The following is a 23,884-nucleotide window of genomic DNA, read 5'->3' on the forward strand; positions in this document are numbered from 1 at the left end:
AACATGAAACTTTTCTACAAAGCTCCACTTTTCAAACCACTAATTACTTTTTTTGCATCTAATAAAATATCTCTCCTTTAATTTGTACTTAGTACATCTCTCACATAATTATAAATATAAAAATTAAACAAGAAGAAATAGGAGGAAAGTTAATTAATTAGCTGTTCTTGTTTAGAAAGACAAATGGTAATAGTTATAAACAGAATGGAGTAATTTTTTCCTAGGACAACTTTATGGGAATAACATGTTTCAGCAATTATGTTAAACATATATACTGTTGATTTACATGTGTTTACTCATTTTAAACATTGCAGCTTCATAGAAGTACCAACAATGGGAGTCAACCGAAGTTGAAAGTTCGTTTAGGGAAGTTTTATGAGTTTCACAAGTAATAAAGTTATGAATGTGCCTAAAGTTTATTTCCTCAATCTGTGAATAAATAAAACCGAGAGAATGTTTCTATCTTTATTTCTTACTTTCATTCAAAGAGACATTTATCATATACAACGCTTTTATTACCAAACTGTTCTGCCAAACAAGATATATAATTAAATTCTTACTGTCCCCCATTAAAACAATCTTTAAATTTACAAAGCTAAAATGAGGGGGTTCGATTCCCCTCGGTGGAAACAACACATGTGGCATTGCTATAATAAAACACACACAACTTCCTACGAAAAAAAAATACTTCCTAATATGGTTAATACAGCTGGTATAATAAATCTTAATTAATATGCACTATTCATTATTTTTTGTTCACCGTCTTTCGTTTCATGTTTCTCTATTTATTGTTAAGCTCAAAACTACACAAAGAACTATCTGGCCATTGTGGGCATTGAAACCTAAATTTTAGCATTATAAGGCCACAGGTTTGCTGTCTGGTCACCGTGGAGGGCATTCTTTTATGCAAGTTGCTAGTTCAGTATATACTGAATAATTAAATCGATTCTTTTACATAAAAGTATAATATTTCAAAATTGTTACAAAACGTTCATTCAGTAATAAATAGCTAATTAACTTCAACTAAATATTTGAAGCACGACAATTATATTTGTAATCTTCTATTCGGAAATTTATAATTAATTAAAAATTGTGATAACAAATATGCAACCTAAAGCGTGATGACTAGTTTTAAATTTTACAATAGAGATATCACTCCAACAGATGCTCGATTTGAGCATAAATATATATTTATATTTAGGTTCTTACCTTTTTAATACACCGACTGTGAAAAAAACTCGAATATATACATATATGATATGTTTTCCATACAGTCACGTTAGGAATAAAAATACGTGAAGCTAAAGTTAATTGCTTCCAATCAGCAGTACAATGACATCCTATTAAAATGATCTAAAATGCAAACAGCAGGTAAAATTGCATAATTATAAAAATATTTTAAATAAAAAGAAAATAAACATATTTTCATATATCTTCTTCTTTTCTTTCAAAAATGAAAAAAACCTATTCCTTGTTTTCACTACCAGATGGCGAGACGTTCTCCAAATTCATAATATCATCGTCAGAATCTTCGTCCACGGGTGAGTTAACGAGGACGGTCACAACAACCGACTCCATGGATTTTAGTTGTTCACGAGATGCATTTGTCAGAGGGTTGTCTTCAAAGTTCACTTCTCTCAACGAACGAATAGATTTCAGTTTATCAACGTCAATGCCTATAAAACACATGTAATCTTATTATTTTTCAAACATAGCAATACTGTTTCGCAATAATAATCTTAGTTATCAAAGTAGCCAAATTTTCATTGCAGGCTTCCTCGTCGTAAAAGAATATTGGGAGATTACGACTAAACCCGATTATTTATACGATGTTCACATAAATACACTTCTGCAGACGAAGTAAATATTTAACTTGTCAGCACTATACTTTTTACCAAACAGGAATGAAAACATATTTCTTTCAAATGTTGCACACAAACATATTTGTTGCTGAATTCTATGCAAAGCTACTCGAGGTATATCCGAACAAGCAGTCACTAATTTTGAAGTAGGGAAGCTAATCAACACCACCCGCCGCCAACTAGCAGGCTATTATAATTTAACACTGATATTTGACTGTCACTCTTATAAAGCACTCACGGCCTCAGAGTAACGAACACGATTGTATGTTTGTTACATTTCACATTTAATAGATTCTCTACTTGAAGCCTTGAACTATCCAATAATCATTACATTTTCAAGTCATAATCTTTTCTAATTGCACACTTTATTCATTTTTTTTTTCATTCTAAAGACTTAATGCTTATAATAATATTTAATTTTCAGCATACTCTACTACAGTTTTAGTTTTACTGCTTCTTTCTAATAGCTTTAAAGACTGCTAACAAATAACAAAATGCAGCTTGACTGTAATAATTACCTCACTGTGAACCTGAATTTGGTTATGCCTCGAGCTGATCCCCCGATAGATCAGCGGTAACTTTATGGACTTCCAAGGCTAAAATCTGTGGTTTAATTCCTCGTTGCAAAAGAGCACGAAGAGCTTATTTTACAGATATGCGCCAGAACAAACTACTGAGATTATGGAAACATATCATTATTTAACTGAAACCTAGTTTTAATTTTTTAATTTCGCGCAAAATTACGCGAAGGGTATCTGTGGTCGCCGTCCCTAATTTAGTGGTGTAAGACTAGAGGGAAGAGAGCTAGATATCATCACCCACTGCCAACTCCTGGGCTGCTACTATTTTTACCAACGAATAATGGATTGACCGTAATATATGACGCCCCCCACGGCTTAAAGGATGAGAATGTTTGGTGTGACGAGGATTCGAACCAGCGACCCTTTGATTACAAGTCTAGCGCTCTAACTATCTGCTCAAGCCAGGCCATCTAGTTTTCAGTGGAATACCTTTACAAGGTCCAATGGCTTCATCTATTATTTGTTCACTTACTCTGATTTGTGTTTCAAACAAAAAGCTTTAAAGATTGCCTTACTTTGGTTCATTTTTCTATTATGTTGAAGGCCTGGCATGGCCTAGTAGTTACGGTTGCTCGACTCACAATCTGGGGATCGTGGATTCAAATCCCCGTCACACCGAACATGTTCGCCCTTTCAGCCGTGGAAGCATTATAACGTAACAATCAATCCCTCTATACGTTGATAAAAAGAGTAGTCCAACGGTTGGCGGTGATTAGTGTTGACTAGATGCCTTCTTTCTAATATATAATTGCTACATTAGAAGCGAAGAGCGCAGATAGCCCTCGTGCAGATTTGCGTGAAATTAAAAACAAATAAACAGACAATTTTGTTGGAACCTAACGGTGATAACAAAAACTTGCGGCATTGAATATTGATACATTTTCTCAAGCTGACTTCTTATGATTCTTATTTCCTTTAGTCAAAGTCGACGAATTGTAACTATAATTGTCTTCCAACTGAAACATTCTTAAAAGCTATTAACGAATAGCTTTACCTGAATAAAACAATCTGTAATATCATCAACTGCTTAGAATTTTTTTTGTTGAAACCAATCTATGAAAATGGCGTTTTATAAATACCATAGGGATGTTATATTTTATGATATTCTCGTACTTGGTATTAGGTTCCCGTAATAATCCTCAATCAAAAAATTTCTAGATACATTTGTTAATAATCCTCATACATAGCAAAATATGTCGTTGAATAAGTAAATAATTTTTTATACAAGATGTGACCAGAGAAATGCAACGAAGAATCCGATAAACTACATTGTGGGTTGAGTACGTTCGTTAAGTGCAGTTTTGTAATCATATTTTATTCAGTCTATTTCAAGCCAGCAACTAATAGCGGTGTTTAGAAACAAAATAAGAAGGATTCAGGCCCGTATTGATGCCAACGGGGGTCACTTTCAACATTGTCATTCATATTTACCTCCTGCATTCTATATTGACACATGTCTGTTAATAAATATACAAGTGCACAGTGACTTTCCAAACACCCTGTATCAAAACTATTCTACGGAAGGCTGATCAGGTTATATCAAAACTATCTGGAAGCCTCGCCACACCATTACAGTCCATACCACCTTATTTGGCCATGCTCTACCTAATGAACGTATAACTTAAACAACGGCTGGTTCTACCCATTCTGGAATACAGCCCTACAATTTCCATTTTAAAAGGCTCCATCAAAATGCTGTGCTGTTCAAACCATACTGCTAATCCCTGTTAGCTTTCCATAATTCACCTCCAGTTCAAGAACAAAGGTGTCTCGGGGCCCATTTCGGTAGTTCAATCGCATAGTGTTTTTGTGTGAAAGAGCATGAATACCCGTTCAGTTTTCTAGCTACTAGAGATATGGACGGCAGATATGCCTGGTAGCTATCACTTGATAACTCCATACCCGGTTAGCCTCCTTTCCAGATGTGGGCCTTTCTTGGATATGCTGCCTGGTGAATGAGGACAAATTTGGCAATTCTCCTTAGTGTTGTAGATTTTCACCTAATATAAGACGACAGTTTGTTTACTACAGCTGGGGACCAATTGTTGTAGATCCATTAGCTGATGGTCTTAATGACTCATACTCATCCATATTCCTTTTCTTTCCAATGGCATTAAGTATAAGGAATATCTCAGTCTTGAGAATTCTTAATCCCAATCTAAAAACATTTCTATATATTAAATGTCGACTACTCCACCAACAAAGCGCCAAAGAATGTCAACATATAATACCAATATATGTCTTTCCATCACGACTTTATATCGTCAGTTTGTTTAAAATTTACCACAAAGCTACACAATGGGTTATCTACGCTCTGTCCACCACGGGTATCGAATCTCGGTTTTTAGCGTTGCAAATCCGCAGACAAACCGCTACGGAAAATATGAGAAACGTTTTGTTATACTTAATTCACTAATTTCAAGGCAGCCTTAATGATGTATGGAAACTTTATATATAACAACAACAACATTACAAAATCTAAACAATGATGCCTGGAATCACTACTTACTTGTAATGTGATTTTTCTGCGCGTTCAAATAAATAAGATTCGATAGCTTGAAGACCACCTTTGGGAATAACATATAATCATTTTGCGAAATATCTAATCGTCTGAGATCTCTGAGATCGCATAATTCCTCTGGAAGAGAGCTCAGTCTGTTATTTGCCAGGTTGAGGTCTGAAATCAAACCAGAACGTTCACAGTATTAAACTATTGTGCAGAGATAAAATATTGATAGATAGCTAGATATATGGACTGGTGGAAACATTTAACTGGTTAGATATATTTAATGCTGTTGATAATAGAAACAGTTAAAGTACAAACTTTTAAAAAAATTGATGTTAAGGGAGTCACAATGTGTATTAATGACTCTTTAAACGACGACTCTGTTACCAACATTCTTTGTTTTACTGCTTTAAAGACAATGTCCCACCTGTGATGTACGTGAATTTAAGAGCAAATTTTGGAGGAATCTTCCTCAACACATTGGAAGAAAGATCACATGCAAGAATAACTGTATTTCTCATTAAATGGTACACGGCATCAGGAATGGACATAAGCTGACATTCCGAAAGATCTGGAATTCACAAACAAAACATTCATTTTTATCTATGTAGTACATATATATATAATGTATCTATGCGCATGTAGTATACATATTTATATATAATGCTATCTATATAGTACACATATATGTATATAATGCCATAAAATCAGTTACAGGGATAGTGATAATGACGTAATCGATAAAAAAGAAACATTAACAGGTATCTCTACGCTTCCAGTATGTACATATGTATATACACTATAATTCAAGACTCGAATCCTTCCTCTTTAACTAAACTGTTCCTCATTATTAGGTGTTTTTCTACTACGCATGTACACTATAATATTCTTCTATTAACGTATCCCTTCTAAAAGCAGGGATGATATCCTTGAGTTAAATATCTATATCTTTAAATTTAATAGACAAACTTTCTACAAAATGTCTTTGGGAATTTCGAAGCCTTCTATTAGCAAATCCAAATTTATTTCCATTATTCTTTTGCTTGGACAGTCTTTTGTGTGTGTCATTATCTGAATATTTCGTATCCTTTTCTATTTGTTACATAAATCTGTTTCTGTTCTCAGCCAAATTCTTTTGCTCCACCTCTCTTCTTCTTAACACAACACCCAATGTTCAGTTAAACCTTAAAAAATTTATTCACTGTGAAAGAAATAGCTCAATAACCTTACAGTAGATTTCTACATATTTCAGTTTGATTTTTTTTCTTCTATCCTGTAATGCTTCAAATTTCTATTCTCCCTGTTTCCAACTTCTTAGTGTTTTCGGATGTTTTTTTTCTTATTCTGATACAACTTCACCAATTGACTTTCGAAATTCACAATAGTTGAGAGTTCGTTCCTTTTCTATACACTTTTTTCCATCAAAAAATAAGTTTGTCTACACCCAGTCTCCTCCAACACTAATTTTCTTTCATTTCAAAGTCGTAGAGTTTGTATGATCTTACAAATTTCTTCCAGGTGGTTAAGGCACTCGACTTGTAGTTCGAGAGTCGCGAATTCGAATCCCCATCATACCAAACATGCTCGCCCTTTCAGCTGTGGGGACGTTATAATGTCACGGTCAATCCCACTATTCGTTGGTAAAAGAGTAGCCCAAGAGTTGGCGGTGCGTGGTGATGACTAGCTGCCTTCCCTCTAGCCTTACACTGCTAAATTAGGGACGTGTAGCTTTGCGCGAAATTCAAGACAAATTTCTTCTATCTATAAATGCATATTGCTTTAATAATTATCTACTTGAAGGAAAGTATTCTAGGGAGAGCAACGGAAGACTAGGATAACAGGAAAATATTTTATAGAAGAGACGGTTCAACTTTCAGAATTAGCAATGAAAGTAAAACTAAGATATCTAGGAATAAATAGCAATTTGACACAAAAGGAAAGTTTCGAGTTTTCGTAGAAAGGTTTTAATGCTAGAAAAGCAGAAAGTAATAAGTAACAAAATAATGAGAAACGTTTCTTTTTAATAGAAAAACAAGATAACAGTGTTTATGTAATATACGCCAACATAAGATATATCAATTCTGAATCACCCAGTTTAATGGCACATTACTATGTATATAACAAGTAATGTGCCATGGTGCATTATCTACAATGTTTCTTTTTTCTAAATTAATACCAAATAAAAGTGACAATCAAAGTTAGAGTTGAAATGTTTATTAAAACAATTGAAAATAGTAAATATTAAAACGTAAAACATGACCTAACTTTGGAATTAACAGCTAACAAAGCACAAGTTCAACCGTGTCGAAGTAAATTCAAAAATTGACACAAAACACGCATCAGTTTTGAAATAAAATTATTGATAACAGAGAATAACCTTGTTAAAAAATTAGGACTCTTTCAAAACATCCATGTTTACATGTGTGATACAGAAAGAGACTATATTAAAACGTAGCTGTTCTAACCTGGTGTAAGTGTGAACTGCGTAGTTTCCTAAATTAACTTGTTGTTTTTTTCCATGTTCTATTAAGCTAAGTATTGGCTGATATCCCATTAAATTCTAGCTAAGCTGGGTCATTAGCATACACACTCAGGTTTTATCAACCACCTTATTTACTATTTATATTATTATCAAAATATTTCCTAAATTTAGTTTATTTTCAACATTTAAATACAGTTTTCTTGTTTGTTTCTTACAAAGCAAAATGACATTGTTCAAATACTTCTTAAAAATAGCCTAATAATACACATTGTGGTATAAATGTAAATTTGTTGTAACCACTGTCCAGTTTAACGACAGATCCAACATACAGATAAATCAGATGAATGAACGAGTACAATTATTTTGAAATTTCGACGCATCATAAGTTTGGATTAATGAGATGTCGCTGTTTGGCAAAGTATCAAAACTCTTGGCTCGCGCTACTTCACCAGAAGGTGTTTCGACATCAGTCAAAAAAGTTAAAATTTCCGAATATAAATGCGTGTTTATGTTTACCTCAACAAACTGATCCACTTTACACAACTTAACATGAATAGTAAATTTTGAAACTTGAAAAAATAGTTTCTGTTTCGCCATAAAGAAACTACGATTTCACCTCTTAAAAGCTTTAAAGAAACATTAAGTAAAACATGTTATCGTAAGTTAGGCTGCGATCGTAGTTCATTTACTTCCTTATTTTTTTCTAGCTTCAAGATAAAAACAGTTACTTTGTACAACACAAACATTCACAAATATTAGTCACTAATTTGTGCCAAACTAAAAACTCGTCACGTGTTAAATACACGTTGAATTTTGCTGCAACAGTGGTTATTAAATATACACTAAAAAGAACAGTGATTAAATCAACATCTCATGCAAATAAATATGTAAAAAGTTGGGAAAGACAATGTATTCGATAGCACTATTTCAACGATTTGTTGTAAGACAAAGCTTGGCCCATGAAACTGCCCAAATATCATTTGATGCACTGCACTAAATGTATGAAACTCGCATTCTGAACTGGCATATCCTGCATGGCTTCCTAAAAGAATTCATTAATTATATTACATAAATGTACAAAATAAAGAAGTTTAACTTCATAAAAAAGAAAAAAATTATAAAATCACGTTTATCTGAGAATTGTTTATGAGATTTCTTCTTTATTTTTTTTATAAAATCACGTTTGTCTAAGAGCTATTTTTCGTGTTTATGAGATATGTTCTTTAAATTTTTATAAAATTGCGTTTCTCTAAGAGCTGTTTTTCATGTTTATAACATTTGATATTTAAAGTTTTAAAAAATCCCAACACGTTTTTCTGAGAGATGTTTTTCATGTTTCTTCGTTCTGAAGGAGAAGGCAAGTGTATATTTTGTTACACAAAAAGCATCTCAAGCAAAAATGTATAGATCATCCAAGAGTTATGTGTACACAGCTATTTAATAACACATTATTAACCACTAAACTCTAGTGCAGCACACAAAGTTTCACGTTTTACAACAGTGGTTCATCAATAAGATTTGAGAGTCACATGTAGTTTTCATATAACACGTTTTTATTAGTTCATAGAAGAAAATATAAATATTACTATAAAGTAACTACGATAGAAAAGTTAATCTTATTAAAACACGTGGTTTGGTTTGAATTTCGAGCAAAGCTACACGAGGGCTATCTGCTCTAGCCCTAATTTAACAGTGTAAGACTAGAGGGAAGGCAGTTAGTCATCACCTCCAACTCTTGGGCTACTCTTTTACCAACGAATAGTGGGATTGACCGTAACGTTATAACGCCCCCACAACTAAAAGGACAAACATGTTTAGTGCAACGGGGATTTAAACCTGCGGCCCTCGGATTACGAGTCGAGTGCCTTAACAACCTGGCCATGCCAGGCTCACAAAACATGAAATTGTTCGATTTAAATCTAAATTATTATTCTATGTCCTATATATTTTCGATCTTTTTTAACCTTCTATCAATCTGTCACGGATTACTCATACCGAAAACTATAGTTCTAATATGTATCAAAATTAAAACATGCAAATTATGAAAAAAGGCACGGTATTGTTTTTCTCTTAAACATTTGCAAAATAAAATAAAAAATACGCGCACATACACATTAAAGATAATTTTTTTCCTTAGTAAAGGGTTATTAACTGATTTCGCATTCATTGTTTAGAATAATAAGTTAATTATTTTTTGTGAGTTATACAATATTTCTATATCACTGCTTTTGTGATTAAAGATATTTTTTGTCATCAGTTACGCTAAAAAACACAATATTCATACACTTACCAAGGTTCTCTTCTTCCTCAGCATGCTGACACCTTTTGACTACTTTGGTTACAGCTTTACCAGCCATAATACCAACAGGATTAACTGGTATGGAGGCTATCGTTGATCCAACCGACATGAGTTTCTTTGTTATAGTGTAGTAATTACGATGGATTACTACACTAAAATAAGTTCGACAAGGAGCTGTCTACAACAACAATAAAAGATGGACTTTTTTTAACATTACACTCTAAGACGGAACAGTATTCAAAGAGAGGCTTAAGATAAACTTCTTGATAAATTGTATCTAACTTGTAATGCTTCGAAGAATGTGTAACTAAACCATAGTACGTAATATCGTTGTTCTTTAATGATGGTGGTAGTGAAACTGCGTCGCAAATCCCAGTCTTTTAGAGAGGCCTCAGTCCTGTTATACCACGTTTATTTTGAGTACTCCTTGACGTAAGAGCTTTTCTTTTTAAAACCAGATATAAGCAGTCTCTCAGTTGTTTGATATGTTTCAGAATACTTGACGTTCGTAGAAACAGCTAAAAATTATTAATTTTGCCAAAAAATTTAAAAATAAAAATAGCATCATTTTCCTTTTGAATACAATGATAACTTGCCATCTACCTCAGGTCAACATCTTCATTTAAAAATTTATAATGCATATTTGGCCTCTTTTTGTTTCCAAAAATGTTATTTATATATGGAAAGTTGTAATATACTTCTTTTTTGTAAACGTTAATAATGTCCTGGTCTTGAGCCATCTTTGTTTCAGAATTTACTAGGCCCGGCAAGGCCAGGTGGGTTAAGGCGTTCGACTCGTAATCTGAGGTTCGCGGGTTCGAATCCCCAAACATATTCGCCCTTTCAGTCGTGGGGTGTAATAATGTGACGGTCAATTCCACTATTCGTTGGTAAAAGATTAGCCCAAGAGTTGGAGGTAATGACTAGCTGCCTTCCCTCTAGTCTTACACTGCTAAATTAGGGACGGCTAATGCAGATAGCCCTCGAGTAGTTTTGCGAGAAATTCAAACAAACCGAGTTTACTCAAAATTACAATCAACAGTCTGCCAACTAAAAGATCTTGAAATCATGTCTAACTGAAGCCATTTTGGTAACTAACCATGTAGGATATCATCTGCAGGGTATGGTTTGGTACTAAAATTAAAAATTTTATCACGGGACAAGATATGTATATACTATAAAAGATCTATCAACAGCTAAAGAAAATTAAACTGGCTTTTTTTTCTAGTATTTAGGAATTATTTCTTAAGTCTAAAAAAAAGTAAATATGCTTATGAAAATATGTCATATAAAGAATATAAACACTGAAGCTTATCGCTGAACCACTGGGTTCATATAATACAAATGACCTTTCTAGGAGGACACATCGCAAGTTATATAAATACATATAAGCTCTACGTCACGTTGGTTGTCAAGAACACAAAATGTAGAAAGAATGAATACTAAGAGCTTTAATGACTCGCATTGCATAACTTCTTTGCTCTGTAAGAACCATAACAAAAGTTATTACAGCATAACGATTATCCCATAAGTCTCATCAGGTAAACGTAAAAGGAATAAGCAAATACCCTAGCATAAAGAATTAAAAAAGCCGTAACGGCCAAAGATTGAACCACATGTTGTTAAGCTGTTTAAACAGGTTATTTCAATAGGCGCACCTATCATCTTGATAACTGGGTCAAGTCCACCAGTCCTCAATCCTTCGGGATCCCCACAACAGCTAACAACAGTGATTAGGAACTTCCAAGAAATTTTGCTCCACATGACCCATGAGGTCTACTTGTGTGAGTGTTGCTTGTTTGTTTGTTTTTTTAACTGTTGTTGTTGCTGTCGTTTTGTTTGTTTTTGTCCAATACCTATATATATCCGTAGAAAGCTATATTAACGTTTCAATTAGGGCTTTAAGCACTTGGAAGCACCGTTGTGATTTGAAAAACAACAACAACGAGCATAAAAACCCAATATATATATTCCTTTCACTGATGGTTTCCCTGGGAAGTCTAAAAATAATAAATATTAATCTTATTTCAAAAATCTACGCTTTTGAGAAACTATATAAAGCAAAGCCAGAGGGGGGGAATGAACTTTACCCTTCAGACAATAGTTCAGCTAACGTATCGCTGTAGTGTCTACTACATAAGGACTAGTATTCAATACTTAAGCTGTTCTTTACTCTTACATTATAACGCCACACGACTGAAAAGGTAAGCACGTTATGTGACAGGAATTCAACCCAAAGCAACAGACATAAGTCATATCCATAAAGATGCAGATCAGTGAGTACAAGAATGTTACAGTTAATATGGAGCAGTTACCTGAAACTATTAGTCTGGACACCTATGAAAATTTTTAAACTTATCTTCGACAATGCTAAAATTCTACACGAACAAAATACTTCACATATAGCCAAAACATCTACATTTAGTAACCAATAACATTTGTTAGAATTTCACTTGTTAGAATTTCACTGATATGTTAAGAAAATACGTTTTATGGAAAGAACTGTTCTTTGAAACCGAGAACTTATTCTCTTCTGCGATCACACTTTGTGTGAATTCGAAAGATCTGTGTGTGATACTGGGAAATATAAAAGCAAAATTCATCACAGTGTCTTTAAATCAGCCTCTGGAGTGAAATGGCTACCGTTCGTAACTTTTATAACACTTTCTCAGCAAAACAAAAACCTTTCCTAATTCTAAGGACATACCGTTCAAAAATACGGATAAGGATTTTCTATTTCATACTCATAGATCAATTTCAGAAGAAGGAATTGTTATAAAAATATATATGTTAATAACGTCTACAAAGGCGTTATTGGTATTACAATATAAAAGACAAGGGCTTTAGATGATATACTGGTTTAAAATTTTCCCTGTTGAATATATATATGTATCTGCAATTAAGATGTGTGTAAGCTACAGTACTTTTGTAAACCATTTATTTCAAGTTGTATAAATACATAGTAAAGATCATAATACTTTATTACTGTTGTAAAATAAAAATTAGTTATTTGTGGAAAATACGTTTAACCACTTAATTTCACTGTGTTTATTTTAATGTATTTAATTTATAACACCTTTCATTATTTCGGTACAACAGTAGTCAACACTTTTCGGGTGAGGCTGACGAAGGAGTTTTCCCTCGGACCCATAAACCTATGTCTTTTACAAAGAATAATCAAAAGACACCTCATGAAATCTTAATACGGGCCTGATCAGAGTAAACCGTTATACAAGTGTATCTAAGAGTTATAACAATATGATAAGAAAAGATGTAATCGTTTTCGAGACAAATTCTAAAGATGAGACTGTATTTAAAAATAAAAGAATATATATACACATACATATAGCAATATTAAATATTAAAAAAATACTTCGCATGTCTTTTGATGCGAAGTAAACCAATAACAAATAAATATTTTATAAAGTCACATTACTTGTATCTATCAAAATTTCTAGTGATTATTCAGTTGATACATATGATTAAAAATAATGGTGCGTGTGGAAAGCAGAAACACTGTTTTATTCTTGGTACAAAATACTCGCATTTAATTTCTCCTAAACCAGTGGTACATTGTTACAAATAAATGTAACACACCAAGAAATGTTACTGCGGTTTAATTTGTTCCACAAAGTTGAGGTAAATAGTCCATTCTTCACTCTGTTAATCATATAAACCCATTTTCTATGTGGGTTCAAAACTACTTCAACGCAAAATGTCGCGCTTTACACTTTCAGTTACGTATGTTTTAAAATTCTGTGCACCAAACTTGCTATTTACATTGTCGCTGCTAATAATCTACAAGTGGAAGCGAAGGAGAACGTTACACTATATCAACCACACGAAAACTACTGTATGCAGTGCCGATGAGACCCTTCGCCACGTACCAAAGCTCATCAAGTTGTTGAGATATGACACCCGTAACATGCGCTATTTATACAAGTATTTATAAACAACTACTATCATGAAGTGAACTGTAATTATTATCGATTTTACATAAGCCATTTGAACATCAGATTTTAGGATGTGTTAATATCACCATATTGTTTGTTTATATTATCTTAGACTTTATGTTTTCATTACTATTTCTATGTATTTGAATCAACTTTATCTCATTTAGAAGTAACTGGCGAACCAACTTGTCTGGCGCAGTTCTTTTGAAACATGAACTTTATACACTCTTATCTTTATTCCGGAAGTCGTTCCGTTTAAGTTATAAAAATAATCAACAAAATTCAGTGTCACTGCTTTTGGTAACGAGGGTCAGTTCATCCTGAACTTTATGGTAATGTTACTTAAGCTTAACCTAAAATTCCAAACGTCAATATCAGGCAGAATGAACGGTATTTGAAAGGGGGTTTCCTATTTTATGATGCTAAAAGCCAACACATATTGTGCGAAATATAATTAGCGTGCTAATAATACAGTGGTCTGGAGGCATGCAACAATTTTAAGGCATAAAATACTAGTGATTCATCAGAAGAATGTAGACTGTGTACAAAACACTAAATACTATAAGCAGCATCGTTACAAGTCAACCATATAACATTTTTTTTTATATATCAAAAATATGGTGTTCGGCCGAATACTTTCACTCCCCAACCCTCTTCGCGTACTTTTATTGAATTATTATTGTCGTTCATGGATATCAATCTATTTGCAACGTGGATTGTTGTAAGCACACGTTTCACGCATGCTTACCCCCTTCAGTAATAATGGGAAACAACTAACTTCCTGTCAATCCACTCGTTGCCCTCATTTCGTATCTCCCTGATTTAATATTTTACAGCCTGTATAACTTATTAGTGCTATTTCTCTAAAACAAAAAACACCGAGTAACTGAATGAGTTAATCTTAATAATCTTGCTATATTAGTTAGTACCTTGTATTAAGCCTAATCTCATTACGTAAAGCTTTGATGTACCTGCAGAAGTTAAACTTGAGTGTCCAGTCCTAAGGAATTTAAGTAAACTAACTATTCTAAATCTTAATAATATAAAAAATATACTTATCTTACTCAGATAAACGTTTTAATCTACATGGCACATCTATAAGCATTTCTAATTCCTCTGTCTCAGTGCTCAAAAACATTATGTCCATCATGCTCAGCAGCTCCCTCACAAAACGTTTTAAATATATTTTTCATTTACAAGAATTATAAAATATTATAACATTTACCATATATTTGAACAATTTAAATTATATTTATTCCTATTTAATTTATTTTAGGCATCAAACAATCTATTTTTTATCTCCTAATTAAATAAATTTATTTTCTATAACTTGCAAAAATATGTAAAAATACGCATTCATTACAAAGTTTGCTTCTATGTATGGGTTTTTCTATTTTGGCTCTTTCCGTTTGGGCCCGGCATGTCCAAGCGTGTTAATGCGTGCGACTCGTTATCTGAGGGTCGCGGGTTCGCATCCCCGTCGCTCCAAACATGCTAGCCCTCCCAGCCGTGGGGGCGTTATAATGTAACGGTCAATCCCATTATTCGTTGGTAAAAGAGTAGCTCAAGAGTTGGCGGTGGGTGGTGATGACTAGCTGCCTGCTCTCTACTCTTACACTGCTAAATTAGGGACGGCTAGCGCAGATAGCCCTGGAGTAGCTTTGTGCGAAATTCAAAACAAACAAATCTATCCGTTTCCTTTATAATTATCAATCGTGAGTAAAACCAAACCATAATAATGGTGATCGAAATTTATATGACTCTAATTTAAAAAAGGTTTTTATAACTGCAATTTGTAGTACGATAATAATATCTTCAAGTTCCAAACAATTACAGATTTAAAATTTTCGTTTCGTGACACTAAAAGAGGAATATTAATATGCAATAACATGACCGTAGATCATTAAATGGTTATACGTAGCCTAAAAATCTGTATCAGTCAAAACCTAAGTTTAACATTAAATCCATTTAATTTTTTAAGACTTTTTTGATTTCTTAGAGGTTTCTGTTTAGCAGTATTGATCTTATATAACAATACGCTAAGCTACACAGTTCACCAACGTTTAGAAATCAATAAATATCTTGATAAATCAACTCATAATTTTTACTATTTGAATTTAGTTTGATTTATTTTTAGCTATCTTTTATAATTATTATGTGCAGGCTATATTTTTATCCAATGTTTAACGTACCTTTTAATTAAAATAAATGAAAAAGCTAACATCATATGTATTAATTTTTTCATAGCCTCGAGTATAGTGCCATCTCTTGAACAAAATACGAATTGCTGTGTTAAAATAAACATTCAGAATAAAGCTCCGTGTTTAAAAATAGAAAACAACATTCTTATAATTGCTTAATATAATTTAATTAGTTTGTTCTTAACGCGTATTAAATCATTAGTAGTCAAAGGCGTTTCTTCTTATAATTTGAAAAATAAACAGATACCCCTACCTTAATAACATTTTTTTTTATGTAGGCTAATAAACAATGCTTCTGAACAATCAATACGAATTGTCTTCCACTGGGTTAACAGTGACTTGACAGGGGTAAAACGTTAAAATCCAAATCTGTCTACGATAGACAGAGTGCAGACATCCTGTTGTGCAGCTTTGCGCTAATTATAACAATAACAGTTCCAACTTACTGGTCATTGGTCATCATAGAATTATGGTCGAAATTTATTTAAGACACGCTTTAAAATGAACTCGAACCATAAGCATCCACAGACATTCCTCCAGGGATGGCAAAGTCTAATTGAATGGTATATGCTGAATGAATAAAGAAATATGTTTTTAATTTTTCAGGGCGTAATGCCCCCTTGCTCATGACTTGAACCTAAATTTGTAAGTATTGACAATTTATAATTTGAAAGATTGTACAAAAGTAAAGCGAGTTCATAAGTCTTACGGCTATAAAAATGTTGCAAGTTACATTTTAATATTATAAGCTATATTTTGTAAGTTACATGTTATCTTGACAGAACTGCAGGTCTTAATGATGACGTTAAGAGATCAGAGGGTTTAATATGATAGGCCTGGAACATCTAAATAACTTTAAGGAAATAAAGTAAATTACTCTAACACATTCGAATCCATATTACAAATACAAGATATCTGTAAAGTGTGAAGAGTAATATTTAAAAAAAGAGAATGAACCAGTCAATGTGTCATCGATCGCGGTTACTTTATACATGTAGATTTGTGTTACGTAACGTAGGCCTAAAGAAATTTACGACAGAGTAGAATTGTTCACCATCGTAGAAATATTAAAGGAAGAAATAAAGTAATATATTATTATTATCTAAGCTAAAATTTGAATTACTTTCACCAGATAAACTAAAATAACTCGTCAATCGAAGAAAAACGACACAACAAAAGGTGAAGATTATATAAACATCTCATCAGAATTTTTCAAAGTAATGAAATTGCTGTAAAAAATTTCAAATTCCATTTATGGCACACTATCATTCAAAATTCTCCTTCTACAAACAAGTGGCCCGATCGTGATGTAGTGCTAAGCATATGGCTGCCCACTGAAGAGTCCGAGGTTCGAGATATAATGCTGCTGAACGTTGCACTTTCATCTGATTACAGTTTGAAAATTACAATTAATCATGTTATTGAGTTTAAAGAATGAGATAAAACCACAATGATGGCGAGTGATTCTCTAAAATGCACTGTATGTAGTAGTTATTTTAAAACAATAAATATTTGATATAGGCGTTAAACACACGTACACATTACAAAATGCAAACATAAATATCTAATTAAAACACATGAAATTTTAAAAAAGTGAAATGAAAATCAAAACACTCATGAAAATTATTCTAAAAAATACAAAGAGTGGCTGGAAATTATACTTACAGATTTATTAATATTAATTTATGTCAGAATGTGTCGCACTACTGTCATTCTTTGCGCTTTCGTTGGTTTAATAAAATACAGTGTAACAGAAATTGAATGTTATTGAGTATGAAACACGAGTTAACGATTATATTAACATAATTTTTGGATATTTTATACATACAAATTGTGCAACTTATGAAACATTTGCTACTTCAACATCCATATTATGTTATACCCAGGGGCGTAGATCCTGGGGGGGGATGGGGGTATACATCCTCCTTCATTTTAGGTGGGGAGTATGGTGCATACAATCATCCCCTCCTACAGTTTGGTCTGTTAAATTGTTTATTGCATCACAGGCCTACAAATTATGTGTTTGTTCTTGTGATTATCTTGTTTTTACCAATCGAATTACATAATTAGGCCTAGATGTAGGCTTTTTGAGTAGCCGAAATGTACATCTTTAATATAGACGTGCTTCTAAGCTTTTCGATCTAAGCGATAGTTCGTATCAGTAGGCCTAAGTATACATGCAAGTATCGTGGCAATAATATTACTCTGTGACTGCATGTTTACAGCGTTCAGGTTCACGTAACCAGAGATTACCAATTTGCAAATTGAACAGTCTACATAAGTGGTTGCAAAAACCATCCCCTCCATCGGGTGTAAAAAATCTACGCCCCTGGCTATACCACTTGGAAGGAAGTTATATAAATCTGTGATTAATATAAGGTTATTTTAGGACATGAAAAGTTGTTTCCTTTATAGGTAATTGTAAAAAAGTGCAAAAACACAAAATGTGAAACCGCAATTTTGTATGGACCTAACAAACCTTCCAGCCAAATTTTGTGAAGCTTCATCAGTAAATTAGTGATAAAAAGAAACAAACGCCTATAAAAACTGCAAAACGCAAAACTGAAAATTTGTATGTACCCTCACAGGCACCTAATGAATTTCCATGCCAATTTTGGTGAAGGTCCATCAACTCTTTACGAAGTGGTTCCATAGGCATACACCAGACAACAGATAGTATTATTATATTTATATAGATTCAGAACAATTTTTATCTCTGAATACAAACTTGGATTAGTACCTAATATACAAGTTTAGTAAAATCTGTTACTTCTTTGAATATGAAATTAGTTGACTTTAAAAATACTGGGAGAGTGATATGAGTTAGATTATAAAATGCATTCTATAAATAAAATAAAACAGATCTAAATCTGGACCAATCATCTGTTGTTATTTTGCTTAAAATGATTCACTTGTAGTATGTATTATACACAAAATGTTTTTTATTTTTTATTTTAATGGGCGAATATTTCATTTTCAGCTGCAATTGAAACAAAAAAAAAACATATACACCCGTTCTGACCCTCTTGTAGTATTAATATATAGAAATACCAGTCCAGAATGTGTCTAAGTGTCCTAATTATGCATTGATCATAGGTGTACTTTTAGTGTTGCTAAGCTCTCTTATGGAAAATGTCTCTCGAGAAGTATGTGGTTTAGAAATGACACTTAACCTGGGCAATAGTTTTAACACTCAATGCATAATGTCTGAATTTTGGAGCACATTGCAGTTTTGAATTGAGTCTTCAAGCCTACACATCCAACTATGCACATAACCAATCAGAAATCAAGTTTGTGAAAGCATATCAACAGCAACTTTGTCTATACATACGAGGTCTGTTCCAAGTTTCACTGTGTCGGTATTTGGGTATTGATGTTGTTAAATACCCAGGAGGGTCAGGTACATTTGACCTCTTCCTCCCTCCCGAACGATTATAGCGTCTGTCTTTAGGGTTTTTTTTCTTTAAGCTTTGGGCCAGAGTAAACGTATAACATCATACTCAGGCCCATTTCAGGGCTCAGTCCATGCATGGACGAACAAGAAGTTTTTTTGTTTTTTTTTCCTGCGCGGCTTCAGCTGGTTCCAGGGGAATCCGCTTGATGTCGCTAGGTTCACACATATCAGCTAATTACGACGCCATTTCCCGATTGCAGATATCTTCATTTGTGTATTAGCTACGCGGTTTTAAGTGAAGTACGATTTTTTCGTTTGGCGGATTTCAGAATGAATGACCTGAAGGAGCAACAACTTGCTGTGAAATTTTGTGTCAAACTTGGAAAATCTGCGACTGAAACTTTTGCTATGCTTAACACGGCTTACGGTGATGTTGCTATGAAGCGTACGGCATGTTTCAAGTGGCATGAACGTTTTAAGGATGGTCGACAGTCCATTGAAGATGAACGTTCTTCCACGTCAACTGACGACCCACACGTCAACAAAATCAACACCCTGGTGCGGGCAAATCGACGTCTGACTGTCAGGGAGCTTGCTGAAGAGTGTGGGATATCAGTTGGATCTTGTTACGAGATTTTGACCGAAACATTGAAGATGCACCGCATTGCTGCGAAATTAGTGCCTCAGAACTCGTGTGGTTTTGGCCAAACACTCGATCACTGTTCTTCCCCCCCCCCTACTCACCTGACCTTGCTCCTTGCGATTTTTTCTTATTCCCCAAACTCAAAAGACCCTTGAAAGGAAGAAGATTTGAGACGATTCCCGAGATTAAGGCAAATGTGACGAAGGAGCTGGAGGACGTTACAAAAGAAGCGTACCAGGACTGTTTCAACAAGTGGAAATACCGTTGAGATAAGTGTGTGCGTTGGGGAGGAGAGTACTTTGATGGGGGCCCAGACCTGTAACTTCTAAATAAAGTACATTTTGTTTTATGATGTCAATCCGCGTATTTTTTGAACAGCCCTCGTATATACGACTAAAATCTTAACATTTTGGCTATCATACCAGAAGTTCCAATCTATTATCTCAACTGCCTGACTCCCTACCGTAGTCTCTAACATAGTATTTTTATTTTTGCTGGCTTCAATGATATGAAGGAATATCGAATTTTCCCTAAGACTTCCAGGGACTGAATTTTCTCCATTGCTAAAGTGGAAGTAATATATGAATACGTGTTTCCTAGCAACACGTTCAACATGCGGGCGTTTGAAGAAGAAATGAACACGATAGCCCTAGAGTAAGAAGAGATAAGCTGACACTTTAACATCACCTGTCACTCCAGTACCATGCTGTTAATAACTATACTACTCAAGATCAGAGAATCACCGTGTTCATCTGTTGTACAGCTGGAACCAGTATAGCTGACGAGGTCAAATCCCTCTGTGATATGTGTCCAATCATCTCACTTGATTTCACTTACACTCCCTTGATCACCTAAAGTTTTCGACAAGCTATGAGATGCAATTATTTAACAAAGCAATGAAATGAATTATAACATACATTTTTTTCTGCTTCATTATCAGTGCTTTGAAGTTTTAATATTTAATAACTGCATGTTATGTTTTCGTGCTTCACGAATTTTCCTATCTTTTTTTATCTGTTGATATCACAGACATGTTATTATTATGGAGAATTGCAATTATCATTAAATTTTAATTGATCAAACAGACCTGTCACGATTAATTATAGTTATTGTCCAGCCAGATAGGTGACAAATTAATTGCGAATATGTTTTTCTCTCACCAAAATATGTAACTTTTCTGAAAAAAAAAATCAATTAATGACTTAGAGACAAAATCTATTTTTTTGTTTCGCTACTCGCTCATAAATGCTGCTTGGAAGAGTAAACCAAAGAAGTATAGTAGGCCAGTGATGAATTGTTTGTTTGTTTTTGAATTTCGTGCAAACCTAGACGAAGCCTATCTGCCCTAACTTAGCAGTGTTAGACTAGAGGGAAGGCAGCTAGTTATCATCATCCATTGCCAACTCTTGGGCTACTCTTTTACCAACCAATAGTGGGATTGACTATCCCATTATAACGCCCCACGGTTGAAAGGGCGAGCATGTTTGATGCGACGGAAATTCGAACCCTCGACCCTCAGTTTATGAGTCGATCCTCACAACCATCTGTCTATGCTGGACCGCCTCATGCTAGACGATCAATCTGTTGTTGGAAGAGTTGTTGTTTTAAGTTAATTTGAAGTTAAACACAAAGCTACACAAAGGGTTATTTGTGCTCTGCCCACCACTAGTATCGAAACCAAATTTCTAGCGTTATACGTCTGCAGACATACCGCTATGTCATTGTGGGACTTGTCAGAAGATAAGATATTAGCTATTTAGTGGTTCGCTAGTTCGTTTCAGGAAATGGAATAAAATAGTGTTAAAAAACCTTTCCAAGCAGAATTGCTGTGCTTTGGACAATAGAGACAATAGTGGAACAAACAATAGATCAGGCCTCTACGTCATTGGTCAGTTACTCATATTACCTCATTAAAGGCCCCTCGCTAGTAAAGCGGTAAGTCTACGGTTTTACAACACTAAAATCAGAGGTTCGATTCCCTTAGGTGAGCTCAGCAGATAGCCCGATATGGCTTTGCTACAAGAAAAAACACACACAAACACCTCATTACAATTAGTCGTTTTTACGTGTGAAAGAGAAAAAGAAAGGCACAACTGAGATAAATAATTAGTTACTATAATGCATAACAAATATATTTGTGATCCTCACTCAAGTCACGTGCACCAAGTGAGAGTACACGCTCGACCTCACGTCTTTAACAGGCTCGAAGGTTAAGTGAAACACATGTAATTAATCACTGGTTTTCTCATATTACCTGTTTCATTTTAGCAATAAACGTGGATAAAACATTATACGAATGATAACAAAAGCATTAATGTCATAAGAGTTTAGCTCGGTGTGTAATCCACCCTAATTAAATACACGTGCAAATCATGTTTGGAAATTCGAGTTACTGAGTTCGCCTTGACCAATTAAGCGGCTTTTTTATTGTTTGTTTCTTTTTCTAAATTCGCGCAAAGCTGCAAAAGGGCTATCTGCGCCAGTCGTCCCTAAGTTTGCAGTGTAAGACTAGAGGTAAAGCAGCTAATCATCACCACCCACCGCCAACCCTTGAGCTACCTTTTTACCAATGAATAGTGGGATTGACCGTCACTTTATAACACCCCCACGACCGAAAGGGCAAGCATGTTTGGTGTAACGGAGATTCGAACCCGCGACTCTCAGATTACGAGTCGAATGCCTTAACGACCTGGCTATGCCGGACCGACTACATGGAAGGCAACTAGTCATCACCACTCACCGCCAAGTCTTGGGCTACTACTTGTTGGTATTGACCTGACTTAATAACGCCCCCACGATTATGAGTCGAACGCCCTAACCACATGGCCATGCCGGACCCACTAAGAGGCATGAGGAGCGACTAGAATAGTAAAAAAAATAACTCAATTGGTTTTGCTGAGTCCATTAAAATTTTAAAAATTATTTCCATTTTATCTTGTCATCAAACGTGCGTTTCTGTATTTTTTTTCCTTATAAAATGACAGTTGTGTTTTTACATCATGAAAGTACGTCTCATATAAACCATCTAGCATTCTGAAGCTCCCTGGTATAGTTGTAAGAATTTTGGCTCTTTAATTTATGAGAACTTTCTATGACGTTTGTAATAAAAAAAGAGGCTTCTGGAATATGTGACTGGCAACTAAAGTTTCTGACCACCCTGTATTGTCTTTTAAACCCCAAATTGTCTTTGAGGCTTGAAAAATCTTTGACTTAAATAACTATAACCTGTTGAATTGAACTGCGAGTGGCGGGATATATTCCAACGAATATTAACATCTCAATGGAGAAATATCTTTCCTTTTAGTTGGTATAATGAAATATTAATTTGAGGTCACATTCTTGTGTGTTTGTCTGCATTAATGTAAAGATTATATATATTTCAAGAGTGTTATAACCAAAATTATTTTCTTATCAGTTAAAGTTTTGTTTGGCGTTACAAACACAAACACAGGTCGATATAAATAATTACAATTGTCTTTCTTTAAAAAAAAACGCTCCTGCTATTGATAAAATGGAATTAACATATACGTATGTAAATGTTCTTGGCGTGAACCAGTTAAACTTGATAAGGATCACGTAAAATTTGTTTGTGAATAACCAGTTAAAAAATATGCCAATTTTGGACCATAATGCAAACATAATCATAGTTACGTTTTGGATTAATAAGAAAAAATGTCATCACCTGAAAATGTATTCGTTAAATCAACCAGGTTTTTTTATTATACTACTGTATTATCTGTTTCCGAATATGAGGAAAATCGTAACACTAAAACGAGTAGTTGATTTGATTTGTTTTGAATTTCGCGCAAAGCTACTTGAGAGCTACTTGCGCTAGCTGTCCCTAATTTAGCAGTGTAAGACTAGAGGAAAGGCACCACCCACCGCCAACTCTTGGGCTACTCTTTTACCAACGAATTGTGACCGTCATATTATAACGTCCTCATGGCTGAAAGAATTGATTTG

At 34.1% G+C, this 23,884-nt stretch overlaps 1 protein-coding gene across 3 annotated transcripts; it reads right to left on the reverse strand.

Moving 5' to 3' along the window:
• Window positions 1–451: 451 nt before the first annotated feature.
• On the reverse strand, window positions 452–14,855 carry LOC143234063 (leucine-rich repeat-containing protein 40-like). 3 transcript variants are annotated; one of them, XM_076471103.1, is made up of 5 exons: window positions 14,748–14,855; window positions 9,722–9,908; window positions 5,377–5,520; window positions 4,953–5,120; window positions 452–1,676 (listed from the first exon to the last, which is right to left on the reverse strand). In XM_076471103.1, the coding sequence occupies exons 2-5, from the start codon at window positions 9,837–9,839 to the stop codon at window positions 1,465–1,467; spliced, it is 642 nt and encodes a 213-aa protein (XP_076327218.1). In that variant the 5' UTR covers window positions 9,840–9,908; window positions 14,748–14,855; the 3' UTR covers window positions 452–1,464. The 3 variants fall into 3 exon arrangements, with proteins under 3 accessions (XP_076327218.1, XP_076327219.1, XP_076327220.1); XM_076471104.1 differs by having other exon boundaries at window positions 14,613–14,849; XM_076471105.1 differs by lacking the exon at window positions 14,748–14,855 and adding an exon at window positions 14,655–14,673.
• Between the last annotated feature and the right edge of the window lie 9,029 nt (window positions 14,856–23,884).

This window comes from Tachypleus tridentatus, chromosome 12 (assembly GCF_004210375.1).
Source record: "Tachypleus tridentatus isolate NWPU-2018 chromosome 12, ASM421037v1, whole genome shotgun sequence".
Classification (NCBI taxonomy): domain Eukaryota; kingdom Metazoa; phylum Arthropoda; class Merostomata; order Xiphosura; family Limulidae; genus Tachypleus; species Tachypleus tridentatus.

Bases quoted from the DNA above. Each gene is read 5' to 3' on its own strand.
- LOC143234063 (XM_076471103.1), bottom strand. From the start codon at position 9,839: ATGTCGGTTGGATCAACGATAGCCTCCATACCAGTTAATCCTGTTGGT. The intron at 5,521-9,721 runs GTAAGTGTATGA...TGTGAATTCCAG, and splicing joins TGAGGAAGAAGAGAACCTTG to ATCTTTCGGAATGTCAGCTT. The intron at 1,677-4,952 runs GTAAGTAGTGAT...TGTGTTTTATAG, and splicing joins GCAGAAAAATCACATTACAA to GCATTGACGTTGATAAACTG.